The following is a 25,819-nucleotide window of genomic DNA, read 5'->3' as shown; positions in this document are numbered from 1 at the left end:
TAGGAAAGGAAATCGGGTTCATTTGCTGAAGCACTGCTTTCCTCTTTAGAAGAGTTTAACCCCTTTACAACAGCTAAAATAAAGCTGTGACATGTTTCATGACAAAATACAAGTGTTTTCTATGTGCTTTTTTAACTGACATAGTTATATTTTTTATGGACCTAATCTGAAAATGTCCTGCAGGGTAGTAAATACTTGGTTTAGACACGGGTCTACACCTCGTTGGAACAGTGGGAATAATTTGCATCAAAAAGTAAAATACGACAAAAAACCACCTCTTTTCCTCTTACTGAGCTGTGAACACACTTATTTTATTTTTTTGTTGCATATGTAAAAACTTCTCTTTAAACAAATACATCTTGATCTTTAGTGAACTGGGCCTGTGCATTGTGAATATTCTGCCATGTCCTGTATTGGTTAGCTTCATAGCTTGGGATATTAATTTCTGTCCTTAAAAACATTTTCTTCCTTACCTAACCAAGACAGTCTGACTTATGAATACTGAAGTATAGTATTAGAACTAGTGGTTGGTTTCTACAAGTTTGTGCTAGTCTATACCTGCTTTAGAAGTAGGGTCCCAACATTCGCTAGCTACCCAACCATTCAGAGGTCCTAATAAAACTTTTGGAAAGTGATTCTCACCTTGTACCCTACCTCTGCAGAGCTTCAGGAAAAGAAAAGAAACATCCATAGATAATAGATTCCTTCCTACACTTAAAAATTATCTACAATAGCCATAAATTAAAGAGCTTCTCTGTAAATCTTGGTCAGAAATCCAGGTTTGCGTATCACATCCTTCCCATGAAACAGGCTATTTGGAGCCCAAAGCTGTTTTACAGCTCATTGGCAGAGCAAAATTTGCACCCATGCTTGGAAGGTTTATGCCAAAGTGTAGCTCTAGCTTGATTTGCTGCCTCTGAGTCCTCCCTCCTTTTTCTTGTATTGTCTGTCCAGTTATTTTACAAAGTGGCTTCAGTATCTTAGGGCTGGGGGCAGGGTGATAGCATTCCCATTTAATTTCTTTACTTCTTGAATTGTATGCCAGACCAAACACTGGTGTGTGGACACATTTGAACCATATGCTAAATAAGCAATAGACACTTGCCTTTCTGCTTGAAGGCTGTTTGCTTACCTACAGTTTAGCTTCATTTACCTGTCTTTTAACTGGTGGCAATAACAGCTTTCATGTGTGATTACAGGAGCTCACAAAATTCCTTACTGACCAAAGAGATGATTCTAAGGAAACCAACAAAGAATGGGAAATTCAAATTTAAGACCTAAGACGAATTGACTAATGCTTTTAAGGCTGGCTTTACATTTATTAATGTTTGGTTTGTTGATTTATTGAGTCTTTATTTAAACAAACAAAAACCCCTGAAATGAGTTGTTTCTTTTCCAGCAAGATGAAGTTTTTATCAATGTACATTCACAACAGGGGAAGAAATTAATTGTTACAATTCTCTGATTACTCGAGAAAGGATTATAAGAAGAAGATACTTGGGTTTTTTTGACAAAAGAAAAGACAGTGAAGAACAAGATTTGCTCTTTAAATCTGCTCTTCATGGCATGTAGTACCTTTTCCTCTAATGGAATTCTGCACTTTCTTATAGTAAGGAAATCTATTCTACATATATTTGCATGATGTGCCTCTTATGTGTAAAGGTAGAAATACTTATCCAGTGAATAGAGAAATGTAGCAACTGTTAAACAATTTTTTGAGAGTTGGACAAACACAGAAGCAGAAAGGAGACACACAAGTTAGAGTAGGTTCCGTGCTGAAGAGACCAGGAGTACATCCAAAGAGTACAGAAGATACACCCCTGGATCTTGCAGTGTCTGTAACTACTCTTAGACTGACCATCTGATACTGAGGTTTGAGAACTGAATGTTTGATAGCTGAATACGGACGTATCTGCACTGTCTTGCAAAAGATCTGCAGATGTTATTGCCTATGTAACTGCTATGAAAGGCACAATAAGCTTTGATCTCAGAGAGTTGGAAAATCAGGAGCTGTCCATGAAGAAAGACACTGATAGATGAATTAACTTACAGGAGCCAATAAGTGTGTGTTTGAACTAAGGTGCAGCATTCTGTTTTCATGCATATGCTAGAAGATAGCAGTTCTCTGGACCCTTTTGAGTGTCCCAGTGATACACATTAAATATCCCTCATTAAAGCTGCAGCTTTAATAACCTTCTCACAGATACTGAAAGGCTGCCATGCAGAGAGCAGCCTGGGCAGTAACAGTAGGAGCTTCTTCATTAAACCTCATTCTCCAGCAGGGCCTGGAAATGACAGCTATTTAATCCTCATCTTTTGCATGGGAGAGATTTTTCCTGTGTAATGCCTTCTTGAGTTTATGTAGCATATATTAATAGGTCAAATGCATCTTGTTGAGGAAATTAATTACTTGACTGTTACCTTTCATTTAATTTGTAACTGAATGCTTTAGAAAAATTTCTTCTACACTAAATTGTCTTCACATTTTCAGTCAGACTTTATCCTTTAAGCAAAAAAATTCTACTTACTTATCCTTGGCATCTGAACCACCCATTTTTGCAAAAGATACCAATTCTAGAAATAATTTTGAAAATTACTGAAGATTATGAAAATTATCTACCTCCTCCTTTAACTTCTGATTCAATGCTGATTGCCACAGCTAAATCTCATTTGCTTTGAAAACATGGTATATCATATACTTGTGGCAGAAATGACTATAAAAGGAATGAGTGATTTGGCATCGTTTTAGAATGTAACTGATCCATAACGAAGATCAGTATTAACCTACAAACTAGGTAATTTTTGTGTGCTGTGTTCTTGTAACAGTCTAACAAACTATGTTAACAAACCTATTTAAATGTTACAAAACCAGTTTGTAATGGGGGTGGGTAAGTTGCAAGAAATGCAGAATATCTCAGGCATTCTGACAGATGTCATGTTTGTTTGACATCTGCAGGGTGAGATTACATACCTGTTCAGTTTTGGTCTGGAAAAAAGTAGCATTTTCTTCTTTAAGCAATATTGAGTTCTGTTCATATGTCAAGGAGAAAATAATCTTTAAAGTGCTCTTCAATGGCATGATGAACTATGTTTTTTTATCTTTGACATACAGTTCATATTTCTCTTACAGCAATGTATTAAAAAAAAAATTGATAAATTAGAGCCTGAAAAAGTTTCTTGGCCTTACAATGCATGTTTTCCAATCACAGGTGTTTTAACAGCTTCATGTTTCCCAGATCCAGAATGATAAGGATTCCTAATGTTCAGGTCATGGGCTTCATAAAATTTGGCACAGAATGATAACACAGATCAGACACCTGTAGCAAAGGGGTGTGCAGACTTATTTGTTAAACATATGCAAGTGCTTTCTGGCTGGATGTTCTGTTAACCTTTGTGTTACACCTATTTTGATATTGTAATGCCATTTTTACTTTCAGAATGGGACAACTTCTTGAACAAACTGATAAGATTTGTCTTTTTAGCTGTGCATTGATGCCTGAATAGATTACAATAATTACTCAGTGCAAAATCAATTGTGTTTTGAAAATGTTCATACACCTTCTGACGGAAGTGCATCGTCAAAAGTCATTTGACAGTACTTTGCTTCCCTGCCTGAATGTGCCAGATGTCAGATGTGAAGACCCATGAAAAATAAATTATAAAAAAACTTCTGGCTATTACCTGAGCGTGTCTGCATTACCTTCAGAAAGCAGTCAAGGACTGAGTTCCCCAAGCACCTGTAGAAACTTCGTGGGCGTTGCCTTGAAGTTAAAACTTTCAGCATCCAAAATCCAAGAGATTAAGTAAATCTCAGTAATGTATCGCAGTATGTTGTAACTTGGCTACAGCGAAGTACTCGTCTCTGTTTGTGTGTAGCATGTAATGGAAGTGGTCTGGAGAAAACTGCTCGAGTGTCAGTCCCAGGAAGACCTCAGTGTCGTGTTTGGGATGCCACCTCCAGCCTCACCAGCATGTCCATCCGAGCAGCAGTAACATTTCGCAGCTCTCAGGCCAGAGCGCCGAGCTGGCTCATACTTAGACGTGGCCACACGGCCTGAGGTTAATATTTTCATAATAATATGAAAACTAATATTTTCATAAGCGGGGCTTACAGCCTCGCATCACTGCGGGTGTCTGTGGTGTCCCGGGGAAAAGGCACCTTCCCCTCCCTGTGAGTTCTGTATTACAGCACGCACGCCCGGCTAGCCTGCCCCGGCCTGGGCTGCCCGGCTCTGTCCTCGCACGCCCAGCCGACCGGGGGCTTCCCTTCCCCGCCGCCGCCGCCCCCGGGCCCCGCCGCCCCGGCCCCGCCGCCCCCGGCCCCGCCGCCCCGGCCCCGCCGCCGCGAAGCGCGGGCGCCCCCAGCGGAGCCGCCGCCGAGCGGGGCGGCGGAGGGGGATGCTCCCAGCAAATGCCCTGAAGTGGCAGCAGTTGGCGGGCGTGTTTTAACCATCTAGCGCTTTAGAGCGGCTCGGGGGAAGATCACTGTCATCACTCCCACTTAAAACAATAATAACTGTTACCCTTTGGCAAGATTTAGTATTGGCGTGTTTGCTCGTATTTTTTGTGCCGGTTTATCTTTGCCTATGCTATTTTAGTGGATCTCATGCATTGTTGGAGGAAGATGGTAATGTACTGTACTGTGCTTTTGCAATTTCATCTTAAGCAATTTTTCCCGTTTCCATGCCTTCCTGTGAGCATGATGTGAAATAACTGGCCTTTTTTTTTTTTTTTTTCACGAGCGCTTTGTTGTGACAAGGGATTCTCATAAGGGCAGCATTCTGACTCTTCTGCTGCCGTGTAGTGTGCTAGATTTGCCTGAAATCAGGAAGATGCAAGATTATAAATGTCAACGAGGAATCACAGTCTTGTTTGGCAGGGTCACAGTAAGAAGTGCGGGGTTATATACGTAAATGGCTGAGTACCTACTGTTTATTCCTTGCTCACCTTTTCATAACTACTGAGGTGGAAGGGGAGCAAAGGTTATGCTATAAAGAAAACCACTTAAGTGATTTACATGCATAGGCTCAGTAAATTGTTTCTGCATTGGCTGTGAGCGACAGCGTCTCCTTTTCTGAGACTGCTGCCCCATCTAGTGGCAGTTCTGTACATTGGTACCGTGAGAGAAAACGAGATGCTGGGTTATCGATTGCAGGCACATAACTTAAAAAATAGATTTGAACAAAAGCAAGTGCGACCCATCAATGTTTGAGTGTATCTAGGCCAATCAATGAAAGACATAATTACTTTTGCTTCCGATGTTCATAAAAGTTTTAACAGACAATAGTGGCATTTAAGGACAGGGGAGCTGCCCTGTCTGCTGGGAGCTTTGTAGGTGTGAGATTGTTTCCTGTAAAACAAGAGATGAAGTTGGCCCAGGCAAGTAGGACTAAATCCGGAAATAAGAATTCAATTGCTCCTGTAGATCATTCAGTAATAAAGGTGTCTTTTGGAGGCTGGGGGCTTTCCTCAGTGCTATGTTTACATTTTCTCTTTAAAACATTATTTCTCTGATAGCTCACAAATCCCCACATTGATCTGATTACCCATATCTTTGATCTGAGGCCTTTTAAATTTCATTTCTGTTGCTGAATCTGTATAAAGACTGTCTTGATGCATCTTTGTTTTCATGGCAAGTTTCTGTAACTAAAAATACAAGACTAAGAGTTCTGTTTGGCAGTGGTTTTGTTAATAGGAAAAATGAGCCATTGGCTCCTGTGCAGTGATACCAACAACATGGCTGGGGTACTGATAACCTTCTAAGTAAGAAAGCTCATACAGAAATGCTCTTTGCCATTCAAAGAGCCCACAGACTATAAATTTAGGTGCAGTGGCTGGACAAGTGTAACAGATAACCAGACACTGAAAAAACAATAATTAAATAGCATCTGATCTTGATTGTCCTTGTAGAAACCAGGATATACCAGCAGATAGATCTACCTTCTCAAGCTGTTGAATGCAGGAGCTCAAATGCTAGAGATTTGCAGGATCTTTTGATGTTAAATTGGTGAAATACATCATATATGTATGTAAAAACTTCAGCCTTTGTCATGAATGGTTGGTAGGAAAAAATGTAGCAGAAAAGCTGATGTATTTCTGAAATTCAGATCTTGTTACCACGCAGCCTTTGTAGCTGTAAAATTGTCAAACAGAGAAAGATGATTAACTTTTTAAAAACAATGTAGTGAAAACTATAAAATTTCATTATACCTGTATACTTGTCTCTTTTCTTATACTGACACAAAGTCTATCAGCATCAATGCCAGCATAGGTATGTATAGCCTGGCACGTTAGTCTGGTATATTTTCATTGAGATATTGTATCTAGTTCCTGAGAGGTCTTCAAACATTGCTGCCTCGTGACGTTTTCAATGCTGCAATTAATAATAAATCTTTTTGTTATTATTGCAAGTTCATTGATTTAAAAGCCTGCTGACATAGATTACAGTCAGGTGACAAACTTTATTTTTAAGCTTTGCAATTCAAAGCACTCATAAGCTAGCATCCTTGGGAGGCTGGAATCCACTGTCTCTTTATCTGCTTCCCACCATTTGTCAGCTTATATATTTGATAGCTCTGTTGCCTCTGAACAGTCAGTATTTTTCCAGTCCATGTGATTGTTTTCATGCTTCAGGAGGAAGCATGAAATACACAATATGTGTATTTTAAGACTAGAATATGACTGTAAAAACAAAAATTGTTCCAAAATTTTTAGAGCAAAGCTAGTAGCTTATGTAGTTTCCCCCTTAAATGTTCTAAAAGTCCCTTTAATGTAGGTTTAAGGCTGAGTCAAATTGACCATCTAAAAATATTTCCACAGGCTGGTTTCAGCTACAGAGTATGATAAATTTCTCTGATTTGCCTCCCCAGGTAATAAGCAAAAAAGCTCTTGATACTGTGTGTCTTAAAACAAGCCTATACAAGACAGAAGTGTCCTTAGATGCCAGAAGATTTAATATGTAGGATAAACCTAGTTGCAGTTATTTTAGATGAAATTGGTTTGTTCTGGAAAGAGATTTCAATTTTATCTGTTTACATCTAGTTTAAAAAGAAATTAGCAATCGTTGTTCTTAAACATTGTATACATGAAATGTGACATCTATGATCAAATACACTTGATTCCACATGCAAGGTGTGTAAGGGAAATGAAACAGCCAAGCTTAGATTCAGTCTCTCCAGTGATCCTCGTATAAAACTGAATACTTTAAATATTTCTGTTGTGCCCAGTCTTCACATGATAGACTCAATGATAATTTCTACCCCATGTTTTTGAGGGATTCTTCCACTGGTTTCCACCTCCACGCCCCATTTGGCATTCAAAGCCAAATCAAACACCTAAAGAAGGATACCTAGGCCATATTCTGTGAAGAGTCACAATTGTAAAATGACAGCTAAGATCTTTCCAGAAATAAAGCAGAAGCTGTTAACCTCATAAGGAAGTAAAAATGTCTTCCCACTTGAGTGATGGCACTTGAATTCTGTCGCTGATTTGAGTCTGATAGTTTCTCTTATTTTTCTGGAAGATTATTAGTCAGAATAATTTCTGAGACAAATCAATTCATTTTTGAATGGCAGCTGCTTAAAGCTACTTGTTGTCCTGCAATGTTGGCTCAGGTTCTGGTTAGCAAGTTCTAGAGCAAAATATGACTGAGACAGTCAAGGGTACCTGTTCAAGGCAGTTCTTCATGAGGCTGGGGCTGCTATTAATACAGCAGGTAAGCATGTTTAAAAATAAAAAAGTTACCCAATCACCCCAATTTGCAATGTGTCAGACTTTGCAGGTGCATTTGAAGATGAAGGAATTGGAACATTAGTGAAGATTTTTTTATGATGGTTGCTGGTGTGCTGTAGTAATGCCAAGTACATGCTGTGATCTTCATGGAACAGCTGCAATTTCAACAGCTGTAGTGATGTTCTTATTAATGTCGGTTTAGGATGTTTTGTTTTAACTTAGGCTAAAGTTTTGTGCCACAACACAAGAAAACTTAAGGAAGAATTAGTAAATGGTGATTCTTAATTACTGCTGCTGAAGTTATGAATATACTGAACTTAGAACATCTGAGCTGTGACTAGCAGAGATACTTTGCTTCATTTCTAATAAATTATGAAACTGCCTGCAGATGTTTTTTATTTGTAAATGTGTCCATCTGGTTTTCTGGAATTATACTGTCACCAAACAGGCATCAGTTCCTAAAATGCATAAGCCCGTGACTGACAAAATCGTGTGGTTGCCTGTGATTTTCAGCTTCTTTCGCGATTGCTTCCTTATGATAATACTGTGCTTTGGAAGGTTTTATCACACCCAGAGGCCTCCAGCTAGAAACATACTGAGGTAATTCGTGCGTATGATGCCAAGTCATAGCATTACGTACAAAACACTTTCCAGTTATTCAGTAGAGAAATAACATTTCCACTATCCAATGGGGGATAATAATTTTACTCTCTTGCCAGTTGCACATGTTATTCATTGAAAATATTTTGCCCAGTGGGACATGGAAATAATTAATTTGATTCTAGTTCTGTCTGGAATATTATTTTGTTAAGAGTCACTGAAAAGTTTGCTCAAAACTTTTTGTAGTTATTAGTCTGCCATTAAAAGGTTTGCCTTTCATTGTTAATTCAGAAATCCAGACCATTTTCTCTCACAGGAGCCATTTTTTTAAAGCCACTTTCTAAAAAGACAGTTAAATTGTGTAATACTATTTCTAAACTTCCCCGTGGTATCTGCATTTTCATGTAGTCATCTCAGTCACTGAGCATGTTCATTTATTTCATAATAAAATAGGGAACCTGAGATTAGATGATTTCTCAAAATCTCTTCCAGCTTCATTGCAGGAGCCCAAACCAACCTCTGTCTAAATTGTTCTGAAAAATTCCAGTGGAGGAGGTTCAACGCCAGTCAATGCCATTTATTGTCGTGCTTCACTACTCTTAACAGTAGAGTAATTTCATAATACTTTAATTCGGTTTCCCTTCCTGCAACCAGGCTTATTGCTTCTCACCCTATATCCCACAGACACAGAGGACAGTTTATTCCCTTCTCTGCTGCAGCCTTTTCCCCTCTGAAGAAAATGTCCCTTGTAGATTTTACTTTTCTGGATAAAATAAACCAAATACTTTCAGTCTTTTCTCCTTGTCCTGTTCTAGACCATTGATCATTATTGTTCCGTTCTCATCAGGAATGATGCTCAAAACAAGACACAGCTGAGTATCTGCCTAGTCCCTAGGTTTACGAACTGTGCTCTGGTGTACATGTCAGCATGTTTATATTTTTTTACTCAATACTGTTGACTTAAATCCAGCTTGTGGTCTGCTATGCTTTCTGGATCTCCTTTAATACCAGTTGTCACTCATCTACATCCGTGCGTTTGGTTATTCCTGTTCATCTTTATTAGCTTGTTCATTTCCGATAACTCTGGTTTGCTAAGCTCACTCTGAATTCTGTTTGGATGCTGGTATACTTGTAGTCCTTCCAGCTTCAAATATTGTTAGTGTATCTTACCAGACAGATGCAGCCTTAATCTGAATGAGTCAACTAGTTGGCTGTAGCTGTGGAACAGGACACAAGAATTGAGCATGCTGCTCATGTGGGTCTGCATATGTTTTCATGCTTGACTTGTGGGTCTACATCTCATTTTACTGTTCATGCAGTACATAGCACTTGTTCCACAAGTTTATTGCATTTTTACTTCTTAATGTTCCACTTCCTTCACTTGCCAAAAGGTTAAACAACACAACCCAAATTCTGCTCAGATTGCCTATTTCTATAACTGCATGTTATGCGATGGATTTGGAAGGGGTATTCCAGACCAAGTTTGAACTCAGATTTGGTCTTTAATGAATATGCATTGTTTCAAGTATGTCACTTGCTTTTTTTACTTTGGCTTGAGATGGAGGTATCTGAAACTTCAGATTACAAGCTTGATGAATGCAGAAAGGTTTGAGTCTCTTTTTTTCATGGATAAGCTCTGTTCTCATTTGCCCCAAAGCAAGCACTCTGGTTAAGTGTCAGAAGTGAGCCAAAAGCTTGGTGACCAAATAGTCATATTGCTCTTTATTAGTTCAGGTTTTGATATGCACAAACAACATCCTCCCACGCATACAATTCCACATGGAAGTGGTGTAACATATGCAACAAATAGGTGACTATATATCATGTTTCACCATAACTTATTTTATTTAAAACAGATTTTATTTTTAAGTGCTTTGAGTCACATTTTAGTTTCACTTCCATGAAGAAATCTTCAGCTATATAAGGTAAAGTGGTCTGTCCATTCAGGATGCATCACTTCCTTGTAACAGCTGACAGGTTAAACTATCTTCCTATGCTCTGGACACATCAGATACTGGTTTATCATCATTGCTTAATGTTTCTTCTGTGGACATATTGAAGATAAGTAGGGACTTGAGTTCATATTAGTTAAGCTCCTAAGGCTTCTGAGAATATGATCTCTTCTCTTTGGCTGATGCCCAGCTCTCAGCTGTTTCTAAATGCTTGTTGGACTCCCATTCTACTCCTTTCTGCTGCCTGCCACATATCTGAAATCAAGGAACGATATGCTTAAGAGCAGATTTGCAGGAGGTAGAAATAAACGGACGCCTGTAAAGTTGAAAGCAGACGACGTTTATTGCTAAAACACACACATATTTATAATCACATATTCTGCAAAGTCACTGTACACGGGCACAAGCATAAAATATGATTGGTTATATCAACTCTGTACACGTGCATAAACATAAGACATAAATGGTTATACCAACTCTGTACACGCGCATAAACATAGGACGTAATTGGTTATACCAACTAAAACATGCGAAACTTGTCTCAGTCTAATTGGTCAAGATAAACTGCCGAATTGAGGTTCTTTGTGCCAAGTTCCCTTTATTGTGGAATGCGCACCTCTGTTCTTCTAATTGGCATCTTTCTTTTTTTTGTCTTCTTGTTTATTCTGTTCAAGGTCTTCTAAAGGCGTCTGGAATGCTCTTGTGACCATTAGCTAAATATGTGTCCACACAGATTTATGATATCAACATGTGTTTTGCATGTATGTTAGTACCCACCAGATATCTAATATCTTCAAAAAAAGTCCTCTCTCTAATATTTCTCTTGTCATTCTGCAGTGGTGTTTGCCAAGCTCCATACACAGTTCTCTAAGCTGTTTCTCTTCATCCTCACCAGCACTGCAACCTGGATTGTCCTCTGTTCACTTTCTATAAGGAGGGAAGGAAAATGTTTCCTGTGGATTCTGTTGCAGGAAAAGAAACTTTTGCAAAACAGTGTTCTCATCTTCCGCCCTTCTTTTTCCCAGGGTCTGATAACTAGCCAGCCAGATTATATTTGTGTTGGGTCTGTGTGACAAGGTTTTGGAAGCGGGGGGGCTACAGGGGTGGCTTCTGTAAGAAGCTGCTGGAAGCTTCTCCTATGTCTGACAGAGCCAATGCCAACCGGCCCCAAGATGGACCCACTGCTGGTCAAGGCCGAGCCCATCAGTGACAGTGGTAGCGCCTCTGGGATAACAGATTTAAGAAGGGAAAAAAAAGTCACTGTGGCACAGAAACTGCAGCCGGAGAGAGGAGTGAGAACATGTAAGAAAAACAATCCAGTAGACACCAAGGTCAGTGAAGAAGGAGGAGAAGAAGGTGTTCCAGGTGCCGGAGCAGAGATTCCCCTGCAGCCCGTGGTGAATACCATGGTGAGGCAGGCTGTCCCCCTGCAGCCTGTGGAGGTCCACGGTGGAGCAGATCTCCACCTGCAGCCCATGGAGGACCCCATGCCAGAGCAGGTGGATGCCCGAAGGAGGCTGTGACCCCGTGGGAAGCCCGCACTGGAGCAGGCTTCTGGCAGGACCTATGGACCCGTGGAGAGAGGAGCCTATGTTGGAGCAGGTTTGCTGGCAGGGCTTGTGATCCTGTGGGAAGCCCGTGCTGCAGCAGTGTGCTCCTGAAGGACTGCACCCTGTGGAAGGGACCCACGCTGGAGTAGTTTGTGAAGAACTGTAGCCTGTGGGAAGGACCCACATTGGAGAAGTTAATGGAGGACTGTCTCCCCTGGGAGGAACCCCACGCTGGAGCAGGGGAAGAGTGTGAGGAGTCCTGCCCCTGAAGAGGATGGAGTGGCAGAGACAATGTGTGATGAACTGACCATAACCCCCATTCCTCGTCCCCCTGTGCCACTGGTGGGGGTAGGTAGAGAATTAGGGAGTGAAACTGTGCCCGGGAAGAAGGGAGGGATGGGGGGAAGGTGTTTTAAGATTTGGTTTTATTTCTCATTACCCTACTCTGGTTTGATTGGCAATAAATTAAGTTAATTTTCCCTAAGTTGAGTCTATTTTGCCCGTGACAGTAATTGGTTGAGTGATCTCTCCCTGTCCTTATCTTGACCTATGAGCCCTTTGTTATATTTTCTTTCCCCTGTCTAGCTAAGGGGGGGAGAGGTAGAGCAGCTTTGGTGGGCACCTGGCATCCAGCCAGGGCCAACCCACCACAATATTTTAGTTGTGGGGCCAAAGTCATGCAGAGAACATTGAAAGAGAGTATATGAAATATTATAGCAGCCAAAGCAGAGATATATGTACACTGTATGTTGTTTAAAGATTTCACTTTTGTTGGGGCAGTTTATTTAACATAAACTGAAGAACAAATAAGATTGCACACCCAAAACATCATCTAAATTTCCTCTGCTCTCAAGACTCTATCTTTATTCATACTTTCTCCAGAGCTTCCTGAGTTTCAAAATGAGAGACCTAAATGCAAATGTTGTTTATCGCTCCTTTTTCATTCTTACTTATAATCATAATGATGGGAATAAGTTGAAATTTACATTGTATTGACTTTATTCATAGAAAAAGCCCATAGAAGTCAATGACAAATGTGCTGCTCATTACAAAGATAATAATATGCAATTGCCCTGAAGATATCTATATTCTCCACCTGTTGGAAATCTGTTGACTTTAGTACTTTGATAAATGTTTAACTGAAAGAAATTCTGAAGTGAGAAAGCTGTAGCATCCTGAAAAATATGATTAAAACATAGTATATTTTTGTCTAAAACTACATTACCTTTGCTTACTTGGTGCCCAAAGTATTCTCTGCTAACACTGGTCAGGCTGTCCTGTTAGTTACTGTCTAGAAAAGCAGTGAAGAGGTGCCTTCCTTCTTGTCTTGCGCAGTCTCCAGTCTCACAGTCTCTCAGAGGAGATCTCCAGCTCGTTGTCTAGCAACAATGCAATTTTAACTCCCTGGGCAAACTTTAATCAGCAGTCCACAAACAGCATGCTTTTGCCAAATAACTCTACCACACACAGTGGTAACCTCTACTAATAAATTTCTGTTTGCAGGTCCCAACCACAAATTGTATTGCCAAACAGTTCACAATCCAGTATTGTCAGTAATCATTTTGTGTTTAAGTAGTGCTTGCTGTCCCTGTATGAGACTGGGATGTCAACACGTTACTCACAGAACATTCACACAGTTGTCAACTCTTCCTCCTCCTTACAAATCATACCCAGGCAGATCTGTGGGAGAAAGGAAGTACTGTCCCACCCATTTTATAGCAGGGAAATTGAAGTATAAAGACATGTGACTTTTAACAATAACAGAGTTGTAAATAGTCCAGATGTTACATGCTTCAGTCTTGAGTCTAAAGGACAAGAGTTCATTAAGATTCTTATTCCTATCATTCCATCACCAATGTGCAAGGTTCAGGTACCCAGACTACAATAAGCTACAAAATGTAGCATGCTTCTTACAAATACCAGTATGCTTTTTGGAAAGAGAGAATTTAGTTTATGCATTTTCCCTTGATTTTTGAAAGGATTGTTACAGTTGAATTTGTACCTGAGCAACTCTGATTTCACAGTTGCCTTGCTATGAAGTGAAGACATCAATCAGTCTAACAATGAGTTGAGTTTATCTAGCTCATGTCTATTTGATTTAAAAAAAAAAAAAAAAAAAGGGAAAAATATGTTTTTCTCTTTGGAGGTTTTTTACATTCTTTGGTGTGTATAACATGACAAAAAAACATTTGACCAAAGTGTTACTATAAGTACTTTCTAAAAAGAGCCAATTCTGCTCCTTTGTAGTCAGAGCACTGCTTTTAAGTCACAACACATTTCTTGCTCAAGACTTTTCCAAAATGATTCTGAAATCTGTAGTCATTCAGCATCAAGCAGCTAGTGACTGAGACCACAAGGTTTGTATGAGAGCTCCATAAGGAATGATTGCATATACACAACTGAATTTTTTTTCTGAAATCTTAAATGAACTATAATGAGTAAGTAAACATGAATATCGTCTGATTTACAAAAATCAGTTAAATTTTGCTAGAGATCCTGTAATTTGACCCCAAATTCTACATTTGTGAGAGGAGAATGAACAACTAACAAAACATTTAGGTACTAACTTTTTTAAAAATAAGCCAAAAAATAGCAAGCCAAATTGCTAGTCTGAGATCTTTTGACCAGTAACTACTGGAGTATTGCTGGCTCACTGTGTTATTCAGTTAGGATGGATGGGACTGCTCACTTCAGAAATTAGCCTGCTAACTAGGCTGCTAATTTGTTCCATGACAGCCATTTCAGTGCAGGAATTAATTTAATGCTTGGCAGGATATTGTTATATGTGCAAGCCTTTTACTTTCACAATTACAAACATCACACAAATCTATGGTATCTAGATGCTGTGATACAAACTCTTCTCTGTAAATTTGCTATAAACACTGTTTATAGTACTGTCTCCAGTCTGTCTCATCTTGTAGCTTCCTTAAAAGAACCAAAATCAAAGCAGACAGCACATGATCTTTAGGATGTTGAGGTGGTGCTAGGATCTCACTGTGTTCCCTCAACCACCCAAAAGAAATCTTGAGAATAGTTTCTGCCCAAACAAAAGAATGTATCATCTTCAGCAAGGACTTCCTTTGAGTTTAATTGTGACATTTTATCCAGAATTAGAAAGGGAATTGGCTTTAAGTATTTCTTTGCTCTTAGTGCTTTCTACTATGAATTCTCTTCCAGTTAAACTTCTTTCCTGAAAAGGAAAATAAACTAAAATATAAATAAATCTTGCTCTTCAGATATAATTTCTACTACCTAAGATTTCACTTAGCAATACTTGAGGTTAACTGCAAATGCTTCTTTTTGAAAATTAGTGTCCACAAAGAAGTACTGAGGAAAGCTGAAACTATTACTTTCCTTTTAGCACCTTTCTAAGATATTGCTGCATTGCATTCTTCCACATGCAGTAGCATTTTAGTTAAGTTAATGAGTGAACTTTTGAAACTTATCTCATGCTCCCTCCCACAAAGTGATTTGGATCTTATTGCAGAGCAGTTCTGGAGTATGAGAAATGTATTTCCTTAGGGTGAAGCCTAAACAGCATGGATATTAGGTCCTCAGCAGTGTTGCTTATCCTATGCTGTCTTGCTAGTGCACACATAGTTTTCTAGCACTCTCACCCAGAGTAGAGGACATTAATTTCTCATATGGAATGCTTTAATAAATAGAAAGTTCAAACATTTATGTTTTACCAGTTCAGATTAGAACTTAGTAATGGCAGTTCTTCCAAATCATACCCTTCCCCTTTCAAGAGAGGAGAAACAGATGCATAAGAATAACAGCTTTTTTTTTAATGATATTTTAACATTCTTAATACAAATAATAAGTTAAACACAGTAAAAATAATTAAATAAAGTTTGAGGTTCCAGCCCTCATACAAATAATTCAAATATATAAAACAAAGACAAGTTTAAAAATAAAACCAGTAAGTCTTGGGGAAAAAAAGAAGTAGTTTCCATATAATATCAGGTAAATGAATGGAAGTAGACTTCTGACTTTTGACATATGCAGCATTGAACAGGTGCCAAGTCCTTAAATCCTCTCCTGGGTGCATAGGTACATGTAGAAAGGTTGCACAATCAGACTTTCCAGGGGACCCAGACACCTTCAGATGTGACCTGGAAGTCCAGTCAAGATTCCAGTTTGCCGCCTTGCAGCACAGTTTTTAAGTGGAATACATTGAGAGTTTGTAATGCTGACAGCCACATGTGCCATCCATCAGATTTTGCTACACGTTGGGGCTATAGCAAATGACACTGTACACCAGGCGTTGCCTCAGTCTAAGTAGACTTTGGTCCTTCTTCACACATTAGTGATAAGAATGCTGATGCAGTTTCTTCCATTTTCTGATGCAAAGCCTTATCACCCTCTCAGTACTGGTCTTAACAGGTTAGGTTTCTAGGACTTGAGTCTTGGTATTGTTCAGTGTGATGAGGAAAGATTTTAGACTCAGGCCACGTATAAAATGAATACTTGAGTTAAATAAATTAAAACTGTACTAATACTTCCAGACCAAATGCCAATTAATAAATTAAGTAGACAGATAACTTGATATGCATAGTATCATGCATGGGAATAATCATTTAAATGTTAAATATTTTAGCTTCCCACTGAGTGGTTTTCAGGTAATTCAGAGTAGTAAGATAATATGTCAACCATCTCTCTGCCTCAGGAACACTGATGTGAGTGGCAGACCACACAAGCATTTAAAAGGAAAGCCTCATGACATTCAGGACTTTAGTGTCCTGGCATCAGTATAGGCTTAATTTTGTTCATTTGAGTCCAGCTGTAGAAAAAAGGTCACTTTGGTTCAGGAAGAAAACGACTCTTGGCAATTACCGCATTCATATTGGAATCAATCCAGTTAAGGTATCGAGTAACTCTCGTGTAAACGCCAGGCTTGTTTGCCTTTGCACAGCCATCTCCCCAGCTGACAATCCCATAAAGCATCATCCTGCCATTGTGCTCACAGACCATGGGGCCACCGGAATCTCCCTGACAATGGAAAGAGAACATATTAGGCCATTTTCTGCAGATGGAGCCTTTGTAACAGGGAGCCTGTGATTATTGTTGTTCTAGAGTGAAACAAGCTAGTAAATGCCTCTGAGCTAAAGCTATGATTTTTGAGAACACTGCATAGATGGAGCAGAAGGCTCAGCATCTGCTATGACTTAAACACAGTCTGTAAGGTAAGCAGTTCCCTAGTTCCCCCGAAGCAGGGCAAAGAGAGAATGGTTACCTTGCACACAACACTCCATCCTAAGTTTATAATCACAAGTATTAGGCTAGTGATATAAGGTCAAAGCCAATGTACCAAGCTACATAGAGAGACTCTTCTGATTAGTAGAATTACAAGATGCCACCAGCTGATCCATATAGTGTACATGCATTTAAAATTCTTCAGAAGATAAAACAAACCAGTTTTACCTTGCATGCATCAGTCACCCATGCAGGATCTCCAGCACAGACCATATTGTCAGTTACTCTGATATTGTCATAGTATTCCTTGCATTTTTCCTGTGATACTAAGTTTACAGTGGCCGACATCAGTCTTTGAGCATAGTAGATGTCATCTGCAAACAAAAGATTTAACTATTTTCACCATCCAAGACAAAAACAAACAAAAAACCCCCATAATACACACTTTCAGCACTTAAAAGAAATTAGCATAACTATTCCAGTTCTGATTTGAGGCTCTTATTTCCAACTTATGCAATATTGGTTTACTTCTACTGTTAATTAGTAAGTTTTAAAGAGGGAAAAAAAAGTGCTCCAGATGCAAACTATAAAGCTTGGGTTTTAGAGAGAAAGAGTTTGATAGTTTTTGAAGGAAGTTCTGCACAAATGCAATCCTTTGTTGATACTCCAACACAGCTTTAATTTTTTTCTATTCCTCACCACATCAGGAATGAAAAAATTGCTGTGTTTTACATCGTGGCTTACTTTGTACGGTTGACAAGCATAAGAAGCATCAGATAAGAAATGGCATGGACAACTAGAGAAGATGATAGCAAAGATCATCTTTCAGAGATGCACATGGAGTACATAGAATAATAGAAAGAAAGCTTTTTAATCCTTTGCGGATCATAGTATAAGAACCATCCAGTTCCCGCACTGTGGAAATACAACTTTGGAAAGAGAAGTCATTCACTTACAAAAATCTTGTTTTCCATAGCCAGATATTTCACACCGGGTATTGTCTTGTAAGTAGAGGTTCTTCTCTGGCAAGCAGACTGTTCTGACATATTTGGATTCTACTGCACACTGCCCAGAAGTTGTTCTTATCCTTATCAGAGCTAAGAAACAAGTCAGAGAAGATACAGTTAGATACGTAAAGCAAGTTTTTCCCCTCAAGTTCTGACAGTAGGAGTATTGGATACAGCTAACAGGAATAGTTGCAATTACATTTAGTTCTGGTTACATATGGTTCTTATTGCTTTTGGAATGACACTGGGTCATTACATAGTAACAATAAAATTAATTTCCTAGCACTAAAATTGGCAAACATTCCAACTTGAACTTCCTTCCTGAATGGATAGGGGCTGATAGCTCAGGGAAGATTCTTTAGCACGTATGTCTTCAGATGTTTTAAAACCTCAACTTCCTGACTGGCTGTAGAGGATGGCACCCACTGCCTTGCTGAAGAGGAGGCATTTTATATTGTTCTTCTCAACAGAGGGGCTTATGAAGCTATTCTTCGAATCTTTTTCTGTAGCAGCAGGAATTTGGACTGAGTGGTAGAGTTGTAAGTGTCAAGTGCAAGAGTGGCAAGTCTGTTCTGTGCAAGTTGCAAAAACCCATCTCTGACTTTGTTGATTTAGGGATAGGCTTGTGAAAGCCAGAGAGACTTATGGAAGTCTGGATTAATTCAGGATAACCTTCAGCTAATGTAGTACCTGATATGGCATTCCCCTACTATATGGTGAAACCTATTGTGCATGCATTTTTTCATTATTTATTATACATACAGTGTGATCTCTGTAGACATAGAATAAGATGGTAGAAATGGGATGCTTATGGAAAAGCCATGCCTTGTACAGATCCAGAGATAAGACAGGCTTATAGTTGACTGTGTGCCAGGTAATGCACCTGACATGTGCCACAAACCAAATTTCTACAAGTGGAAAAGTCTTGCTCAGCACAGGCCTAGTTCTCAGAAACACCTAGTTCCTGTTCCCCTTCATCTCATCTCTGATTCTACTTATTTTAGAAGATGTGTGCCACAATTATGTAGTCTTCAGCTATCCTCAGTGTTTTAAAGGCTCATATTAAGATGACACTTACCAATATCATTCTCATTGCCACCTGTGTCATCTGTAAAGTCAGGGTGAGAGATGATGTCGTCAACCATGAATACTTGTTCCTTATCATCAGTAACATTCAGTATGGACTTTCCAAGGAAGACTTTGTAGATGGATTTGTCTTGTGTTTTTTTTGACCTGAGAGAGAATGAAGAGATTTGTGAAGACTACTAGTTTCTGAGAGTGAGGTCAACAGTTTAGATCCAGTCCCAGTTCCATTTCCTGTTTACTTTCATGCTGACAAGAAAAAGCAAGATGTGATCAGCTTTGAAAGTTGATCCACTATGCTAAAGAAAAGCATCCAGATTTTCCATTTGAGGGGGTTAAGATAGATGTTCAGGTATTTTGAAATGCACACCTAGCTAGCTGCTACTAATGCCAGGCATTGGTGATGAGAATCCTCTGCAGGATGCCAGAAGGATCACCTTTCCACAGATAAAACAACAAAAACCACCCGTAAATTTATTGTTCATCACCTTTCAGTACAAATTCTAAGTTTTGGGAACAGCCAAAGTAAAATGAAACCCTGGCTCCAATTTAGGCTAAAATTGTTTAAATTGCATAATCCACCAAAACATTAGCATCTTGCTAGCTCATTCTGCTAGACTTGGACTCCCAGAGGCTTAATGTTTATGGCTGTTCTTCTTTTTTTGCTCAATCAAAAGAACACCCTTACTATCATACATTTTTAAGGATTGCTCAGTGAGTGTTGCGCAAAGAAATCAGTTGAAGAAACTCGCAAATAAGAAGGATGTGGAACTGTAAACTTACGGATTATGAAAACAGTGTGCTGCTGTAAGCACCCAGCAAGGGTCAATGAGGCTGCCACCACACAGAAATTGGTCGATGCCCCTTATGTTTTGGAAGATGCCAGCTATCCAAGGCTGAGACTCAACCTCTGCCTGGCTTCCACCAACAATCTTGAAGTATTTGCTGATGCTCCTTTGACCACATGCACGCCCTATAGAAAGAAGAATTTTGTTTAGATGTCCTTACAACTAAGCACCAACCTTGTGCTATCAAAAAAAAAAAAAAACAAAAACAAAACCCAAACAAAACAAAAAAAACCCCTCAGAAACAACCAGTTGTCTTGAAACTAATGTTACTTACCACACTTCTCTATGTTGCAGGGTGTTTCTTGAATGGTGAATCCCTTTTTGGTGTAACACCAGGGCCTGTTCCTTCCGTTTGGATTTCTAGAAGACAAAGGAAGTGTTCTCTTCATAAAGACAGTTTAAAAAAAAAATAATTATAGTATCTTAGAATTCTAACTGTCCTGAAAAGACCAAAAGTGTTCGGTTGCAAGATATGCCAAGAAAATAATTAAAAACTGACTATTACATACTGTGAATTTTGCAGTACGATCAGCTTCAATGGTAAGCAAGAACTCTAGACACTTCAAAAAGTCACATTCTGAATATTTTTAGTCAAAATTCATCTCTAATATTTTGCTATTTTTTTTAAAACATGTACCATCACTTGAGGAACTTCTGGGGCTGTGACAATAGAAGTCATCCCAGGAAGAGTAATGCTTTTCTTACCTGCAGTAGCTGTGTTTGCCCAGTCCAAGCTGCAAAGCATTCTTCAAGCGAGCATGGTAATGACCCCTACTGATTACTGAGGGAAGGTCCCATGGCAGACATTCGTCTTCTGTTGCCATTCCTCTGTAGTCCTCCCCATTCTCAGTATAGCACATTCTTTCAGTGTCTGAGAAAATAAATCTTTTGTTAGCAGCATGTTCTTGTTTATAATTGTTCTGAGACAGAAATAATCTGTATGGATCCTTCTAATAAGAAAAAAGTTCATGCATTACACTTGAAAACAGATGATGCAAAATCTGGACTGTTTATATATTCTTATTAAACTTGTTCTAAATGAATTTTGAGCATCAAGTATCTTATGCTTTAAAGCATGCATATTGCTTCTTTAATAGTTTCAGTATACTTCACAATATAATCAGTTCTTCTGCTTCTGAACACTCCCAAACAAGTTCACTTTTTTCCACCCCAAACTAAAACATTTGGGAGGTAGGCAACATTAGTGAGGAGACAGGGACAAAAAAAAAAAAAATTAGAGATCCTGATTTTGCACCAATATTTAGTTGTTCCTCCTCACTTAGCCTGTTAGCATAAGGTGCTAAAGGATTTCCAGTCACATGTTTATGGGTAATACTTTCACTTGGCATTTCATATTCATGATTTGCCAATCTTTTTAGATCTTTTAAATCAATTTAGTTAGTGTTAAAGAAGATAGATACTCTACCTAGTTCACAGTGAATTCCAGTGTATCCTTCTGGGCATATGCAACGATTAATTCCACTGAAGAGGTAATAAGTAATGCAGGTTCCTCCATTCAAACAATGGCATTCTGCAAGCAAAGGACATCACTAATTAGACACAAAACATTTGAATGATGAAGTGAAATATAGTTGCAAACTCAGTTTTAGGTGTTTAAGTATCATTAAGAGTCTTCCTTCTTGTATGAAGACGTAATTGCAGGATAACAAGGGGTTTTTTAGGTTCAAGGAGAACAGGCAGATATTTACCCTTGCGATCTGATCTGTGTTTATATGACAGCTTGTAGTGTTTCTTGCTATAAACCTAAGAGAAAAGAAAAAAGGATTTTAAGGAAATGATTTCTTTTATGTGGTTTGATCATCTTTTATGGGCCAAAGCGCTGTTCCCTACTGCATACCTTCAATAGTTTAGGTTTTTGCATGTAGTTAACAGCTGAACCTGCTCTGTGGTATGTGGATGTGAATAATAAGTGGAACTCTAATTGAGCAAAGCAGAATGGGGAAAAAAAAAAAAAACGAAAACCACCAAACAACAAAAAAACCCACACCACACAAAAAACTCTTAGAAAAACCCCACCAAGCTGGTCCACTGCATCAGGTCAACATTGCAGTTATCTCTGCTATAAGTACCTAAAGAGCTCTCAACGGTCAGTGTCCTTAAAACAGGCAAGGGAACTTCTCCCTCTCCACCTCTCAGCCACCAAAGCAGTGCAGCAAAGATGCAACATTCTCCAGCTGCCTCTGTCATTTTGGTGACCTTGGTGCTTCACATTTGTGCCGTGGAATAAAAGCCAGTAGATTTATACAATAATGGATTATTGCCCCGTACTTCAGGTCCTGCCTCTGCTTTGCAGGCTGGATATTTCTTTCTCCATGGAATTAAATAAGATTAGGCTTTTAGTATGCTTTTCCCAGAAGTCAAGTGGGCTTGCCTGTGCTAAAAACAAGTAATGGTAACAATATAATTCCATAACGTTGGTGAAAGGCTCTGCTGATAGATACCAACTGTCATACAAGTTGTTAGTCAAAAATATTCAAATTCATATCTGTTGCTCCTTTTTTGGCATTACACTTTCAAATAGGGGAGATGGAAATTTAGTTAAGACCTAATACCACCTCCATGAAAGACCAGTAAGCTCTTGATATTCAGTGTCCAGATCTAAATTGCATTAAGAAAAAACCAGAAAAGCTAGATTTCTTGGTTATTGCACAATGTCTTCACTATTTGAATGCTAGCAGACATCTTCGGGTGGAGCAAAATCAGAAGAAAAACCAACGTGTTCAAAAACATGTTTCTTGGAGGTATATATGCAGCAGATGTATATGTAGATGCAAAGGAAGCAAAAAGGAGAATTCAAGTTAAAAGCCTACTACACTGTCCAAAGCAGAAGTATAATCAAAGCCAGAAGCTGTTCCAAGTGAACCCCCCAACCATTTATTTCAAAACTTACAGAATCTAGTCCCATGACAAGTGTGCCCAGAGTTACTGTGAAGAAGATGAGTAACTTCATGTTGTTAGTTAACTTCTCACTTCGTTCCTCTTCTATCTGTATTATTTTGATTCTGAAAATAAAAGAGGAACTTAGTGTCATGTTGTAGCTTGCAGTATCAGCTTTCTTGCTTCTGTTGTGTTCAGTTGGTTTCACAAGAATCACAACACGATTGACAGAAGAATTAAGCACTGACTTCTTGTGGAATATCTGCTTATTATTTCCATATATTAAATTAGAGGTTATTGTTTGGAGTTTTTGTTGTTGTTTGTTTTGTTTTTTACATTTAGCAATACAACCAGATTTTTTTTAGAGTCTAAATGAAGTGGGGAAAGGGAAATTGGAAAAGTCCATACTGAGTGTCTGCAGTGTGGACTAACACTTTAGTTGCTCTCCAGCTGTTTGTACCTATTTAGCCAATTATTACTACCTTGCAACAAAAGCACTGAACATCCACGTTTAGGGTATGAAAGGGAAAGCTCCTTTCTTCATTACCTCTATAGTTGCTGACTGCATCTTGTTGTTGGTAGGCTCTTACATAAGCCTGGCCACCTCACTGAGCGCCTCTGACCACTGCAAACTCTTGAAAGTCTGGTCCTGATGTTACCTCACTTATTTACAGTATTAGAGAGGCTTAGAACATATTCTGCCTTGGTTTCTTATATGCAGCTGGATCTTGTAGCCAAGCATGTATAGCAATCTTCCCAAGAGTGACTGTTAAAAAAACTAGCTTGAAAAAACAATGGGAGAAGAGAGCTATAAAGTACCAATATGTCTTTTTCTAAATTGCAATCTAATTCATGGAATTTTTATATTTTTTAAAGTGTCCTCAGTTCTAGAAAACTGGAAAACTTGTTTTTTAAAAGATTCCATGGGAATCTTGGTTATATTTACATCGGCAAGCAGTGCAATGCAGTAGGAGAGAGTATGCAGAACTGAGTTGGTGCTGAAGACCTGCTCCACACCACATCTGCTTCAGAGGTTTCTGCGTTGGACTAGTTCTAGTTTGGTCCTGCAGACTGAACACCTGCTGGTACCTGGAATGCATCTTCCCATTTGGTTTTATTTGGAAGAACTACAGTGCAAGTAGTCTAAAGCCACTTGGTGGCATGAACCAAAACACAGGGAATAGAGAGGATCACTGGATTCATTTGAAAAAAGCTGGTGTGATGCAAACCAAAATGCTAATGTGGATAGATGCACCCTTTGCTTATAAGCAGGTTTCATAATGCAAGAAAGCAAATCGTGCCTCAGGTACTTGGACTTGGTAAATCAGGCTTTTCAGATTCAGGTGTGATTTCAGCAGATATATTTTTCTTTAAGCATTATTCACATTAAGATAATAATTTTTAGCACATTCAGCAGTTATGCAAGTAATTTGTTATTTGTCACCAAAATTAGTTTCTCAGGCCCAGCCTTAGCATCACAAATAGCAGTACCGTTGCTTTCTTGTGAAAATTACGATATACTGCAGCATGTAGAATAGATCGTCCCCACCGCTGAAATACTGCATCACATGAGATCGTACTGTTTTTTTAAATTTAAAGAGCAACCACTTAATTCAGTTCGACTTAGACCCGGCTTTTTTGCCCTTGAGTCATAATTCGGTTATTAAAGGCAACGCACTTACCAGCGCGGGAGGCCGCGAGGTGAGGAGGTGTCGAGCCGGGGCCGGTGCGGGATTACCGGGGCCGGTGCCGGAGGGCAGGCGCACAGCAGCAGCTGCTGGCGGCCCCGCGCCGGGCGGGCGCTATAAAAGCCGAGACGGGGCGGGGCCGCCACCGCCACCGCCCCGGGGCGGGGCCGCGCCCGCCCCCCCCCCTCCGGCACCCGCGAACGCCTCGGCGCTTACCTCGCTGCAAGGAAAAGCTGCTGGCGTGACTCAAGGGGGAAATTTTAAATGCTGCTTCTTTGGTTTCGGGGGGTGGGGAGTACGGTCAGGGCGAACAAACAACTTCGTTCGGAGTTAGACTTCTGTAAGGCGCTTCTTGGCTTCCCCGCGGCAGCCAGCAATTTCTTAGAGGCATTTAAAAAAAACAAAAGAGAAATGTGAGTGACAGCTATGAGGAGAATGACTTGTGTTGAGACACGCCTAGAGATACGAACACGCGTGGTGTATTTTATTCATATGGGGCTACCCATAATGAGAGAAACACAAATGATTTATTAATGAATAGAGGATTAAATTGATTCAGGTGTGGGTTAAACACAGCCCACTGGGAGGGGGTATTGGGCCAGAATGCGTGCTTGAGGCACTGAACGTGTTTTCAGAGAACAGAGAGCTGCCTCCAGCTGAAACACAGGACATTCGGGGCGAGCTGGGTGTGTTCTTCAGGCCAGCTGGAATCTATTAGGACACGGGGCTCACAGCAGGGGCTAAACTCATCTACTCCAAAGGTGCTTACAAGCTCCCTTGCCCCTGAGCAATCTTCAGGTCGCGAAACATTGGTCGCGGTTTTCCCATACTTTCTGTCTTCCAAAGAAATGTTCAGAGTGAGGTCATTTCATAAGATGTGGATGGACATGTGAACTGATAGATGTCTATCTAAGAATGTAGGCCCAGCAAAATAGATAGTATTTCCTAGCCCAGTCAAATGTGATTTTTCACATTATGCTGTGACGTTGTAGCAACGCAGTGAATAACAGCAAACCAGTACGTAGTATTCGTGGGTATATTCATAGGGTTTACCTTCAGGTAGTGCAGGTGACTAAGCTGAGGCAGGTCTCCATAGGCTATGCAGCTGATGAAGAGCAGTTTCTTCAGAGGCCAGGTCAGAACAGGAGTTGACCTGAATTTCCCCCAGGAGGAATGTTTTCATAATTGGACAATTCATAGCTTAAGGAGACCACCCTTCTATGTTTGACATCTAACTTCACTAGTATGAGTATGGCTTAGCTTTGT

The 25,819-nt window shown here is 39.6% G+C and overlaps 1 protein-coding gene across 1 annotated transcript; it reads right to left on the bottom strand.

The window, feature by feature from the left end:
• Positions 1-15,515: 15,515 nt before the first annotated feature.
• PLAU (plasminogen activator, urokinase) lies at positions 15,516-24,644 on the bottom strand. Its single transcript, XM_030030952.2, has 11 exons — positions 24,548-24,644; positions 22,879-22,990; positions 21,677-21,731; positions 21,394-21,498; positions 20,673-20,838; positions 20,242-20,327; positions 19,903-20,092; positions 19,115-19,269; positions 17,986-18,126; positions 17,258-17,403; positions 15,516-16,825 (listed from the first exon to the last, which is right to left on the bottom strand). Exons 2-11 carry the CDS (start codon positions 22,936-22,938, stop codon positions 16,631-16,633), a joined length of 1,299 nt encoding a protein of 432 aa, XP_029886812.1. The 5' UTR covers positions 22,939-22,990; positions 24,548-24,644; the 3' UTR covers positions 15,516-16,630.
• Between the last annotated feature and the right edge of the window lie 1,175 nt (positions 24,645-25,819).

The sequence above is a fragment of the Aquila chrysaetos genome, chromosome 11 (genome assembly GCF_900496995.4).
Source record: "Aquila chrysaetos chrysaetos chromosome 11, bAquChr1.4, whole genome shotgun sequence".
NCBI classification, from domain to species: domain Eukaryota; kingdom Metazoa; phylum Chordata; class Aves; order Accipitriformes; family Accipitridae; genus Aquila; species Aquila chrysaetos.
Note: the sequence above shows the minus strand (reverse complement) of the source record. Positions and strands in the feature narration are given on the sequence as shown.

Bases quoted from the DNA above. Each gene is read 5' to 3' on its own strand.
- PLAU (XM_030030952.2), bottom strand. From the start codon at position 22,938: ATGAAGTTACTCATCTTCTTCACAGTAACTCTGGGCACACTTGTCATG. The intron at 20,839-21,393 runs GTAGAGTATCTA...TTATTTTCTCAG, and splicing joins TGGAATTCACTGTGAACTAG to ACACTGAAAGAATGTGCTAT. The intron at 16,826-17,257 runs GTAAAACTGGTT...TTCCATTGTCAG, and splicing joins GGGTGACTGATGCATGCAAG to GGAGATTCCGGTGGCCCCAT.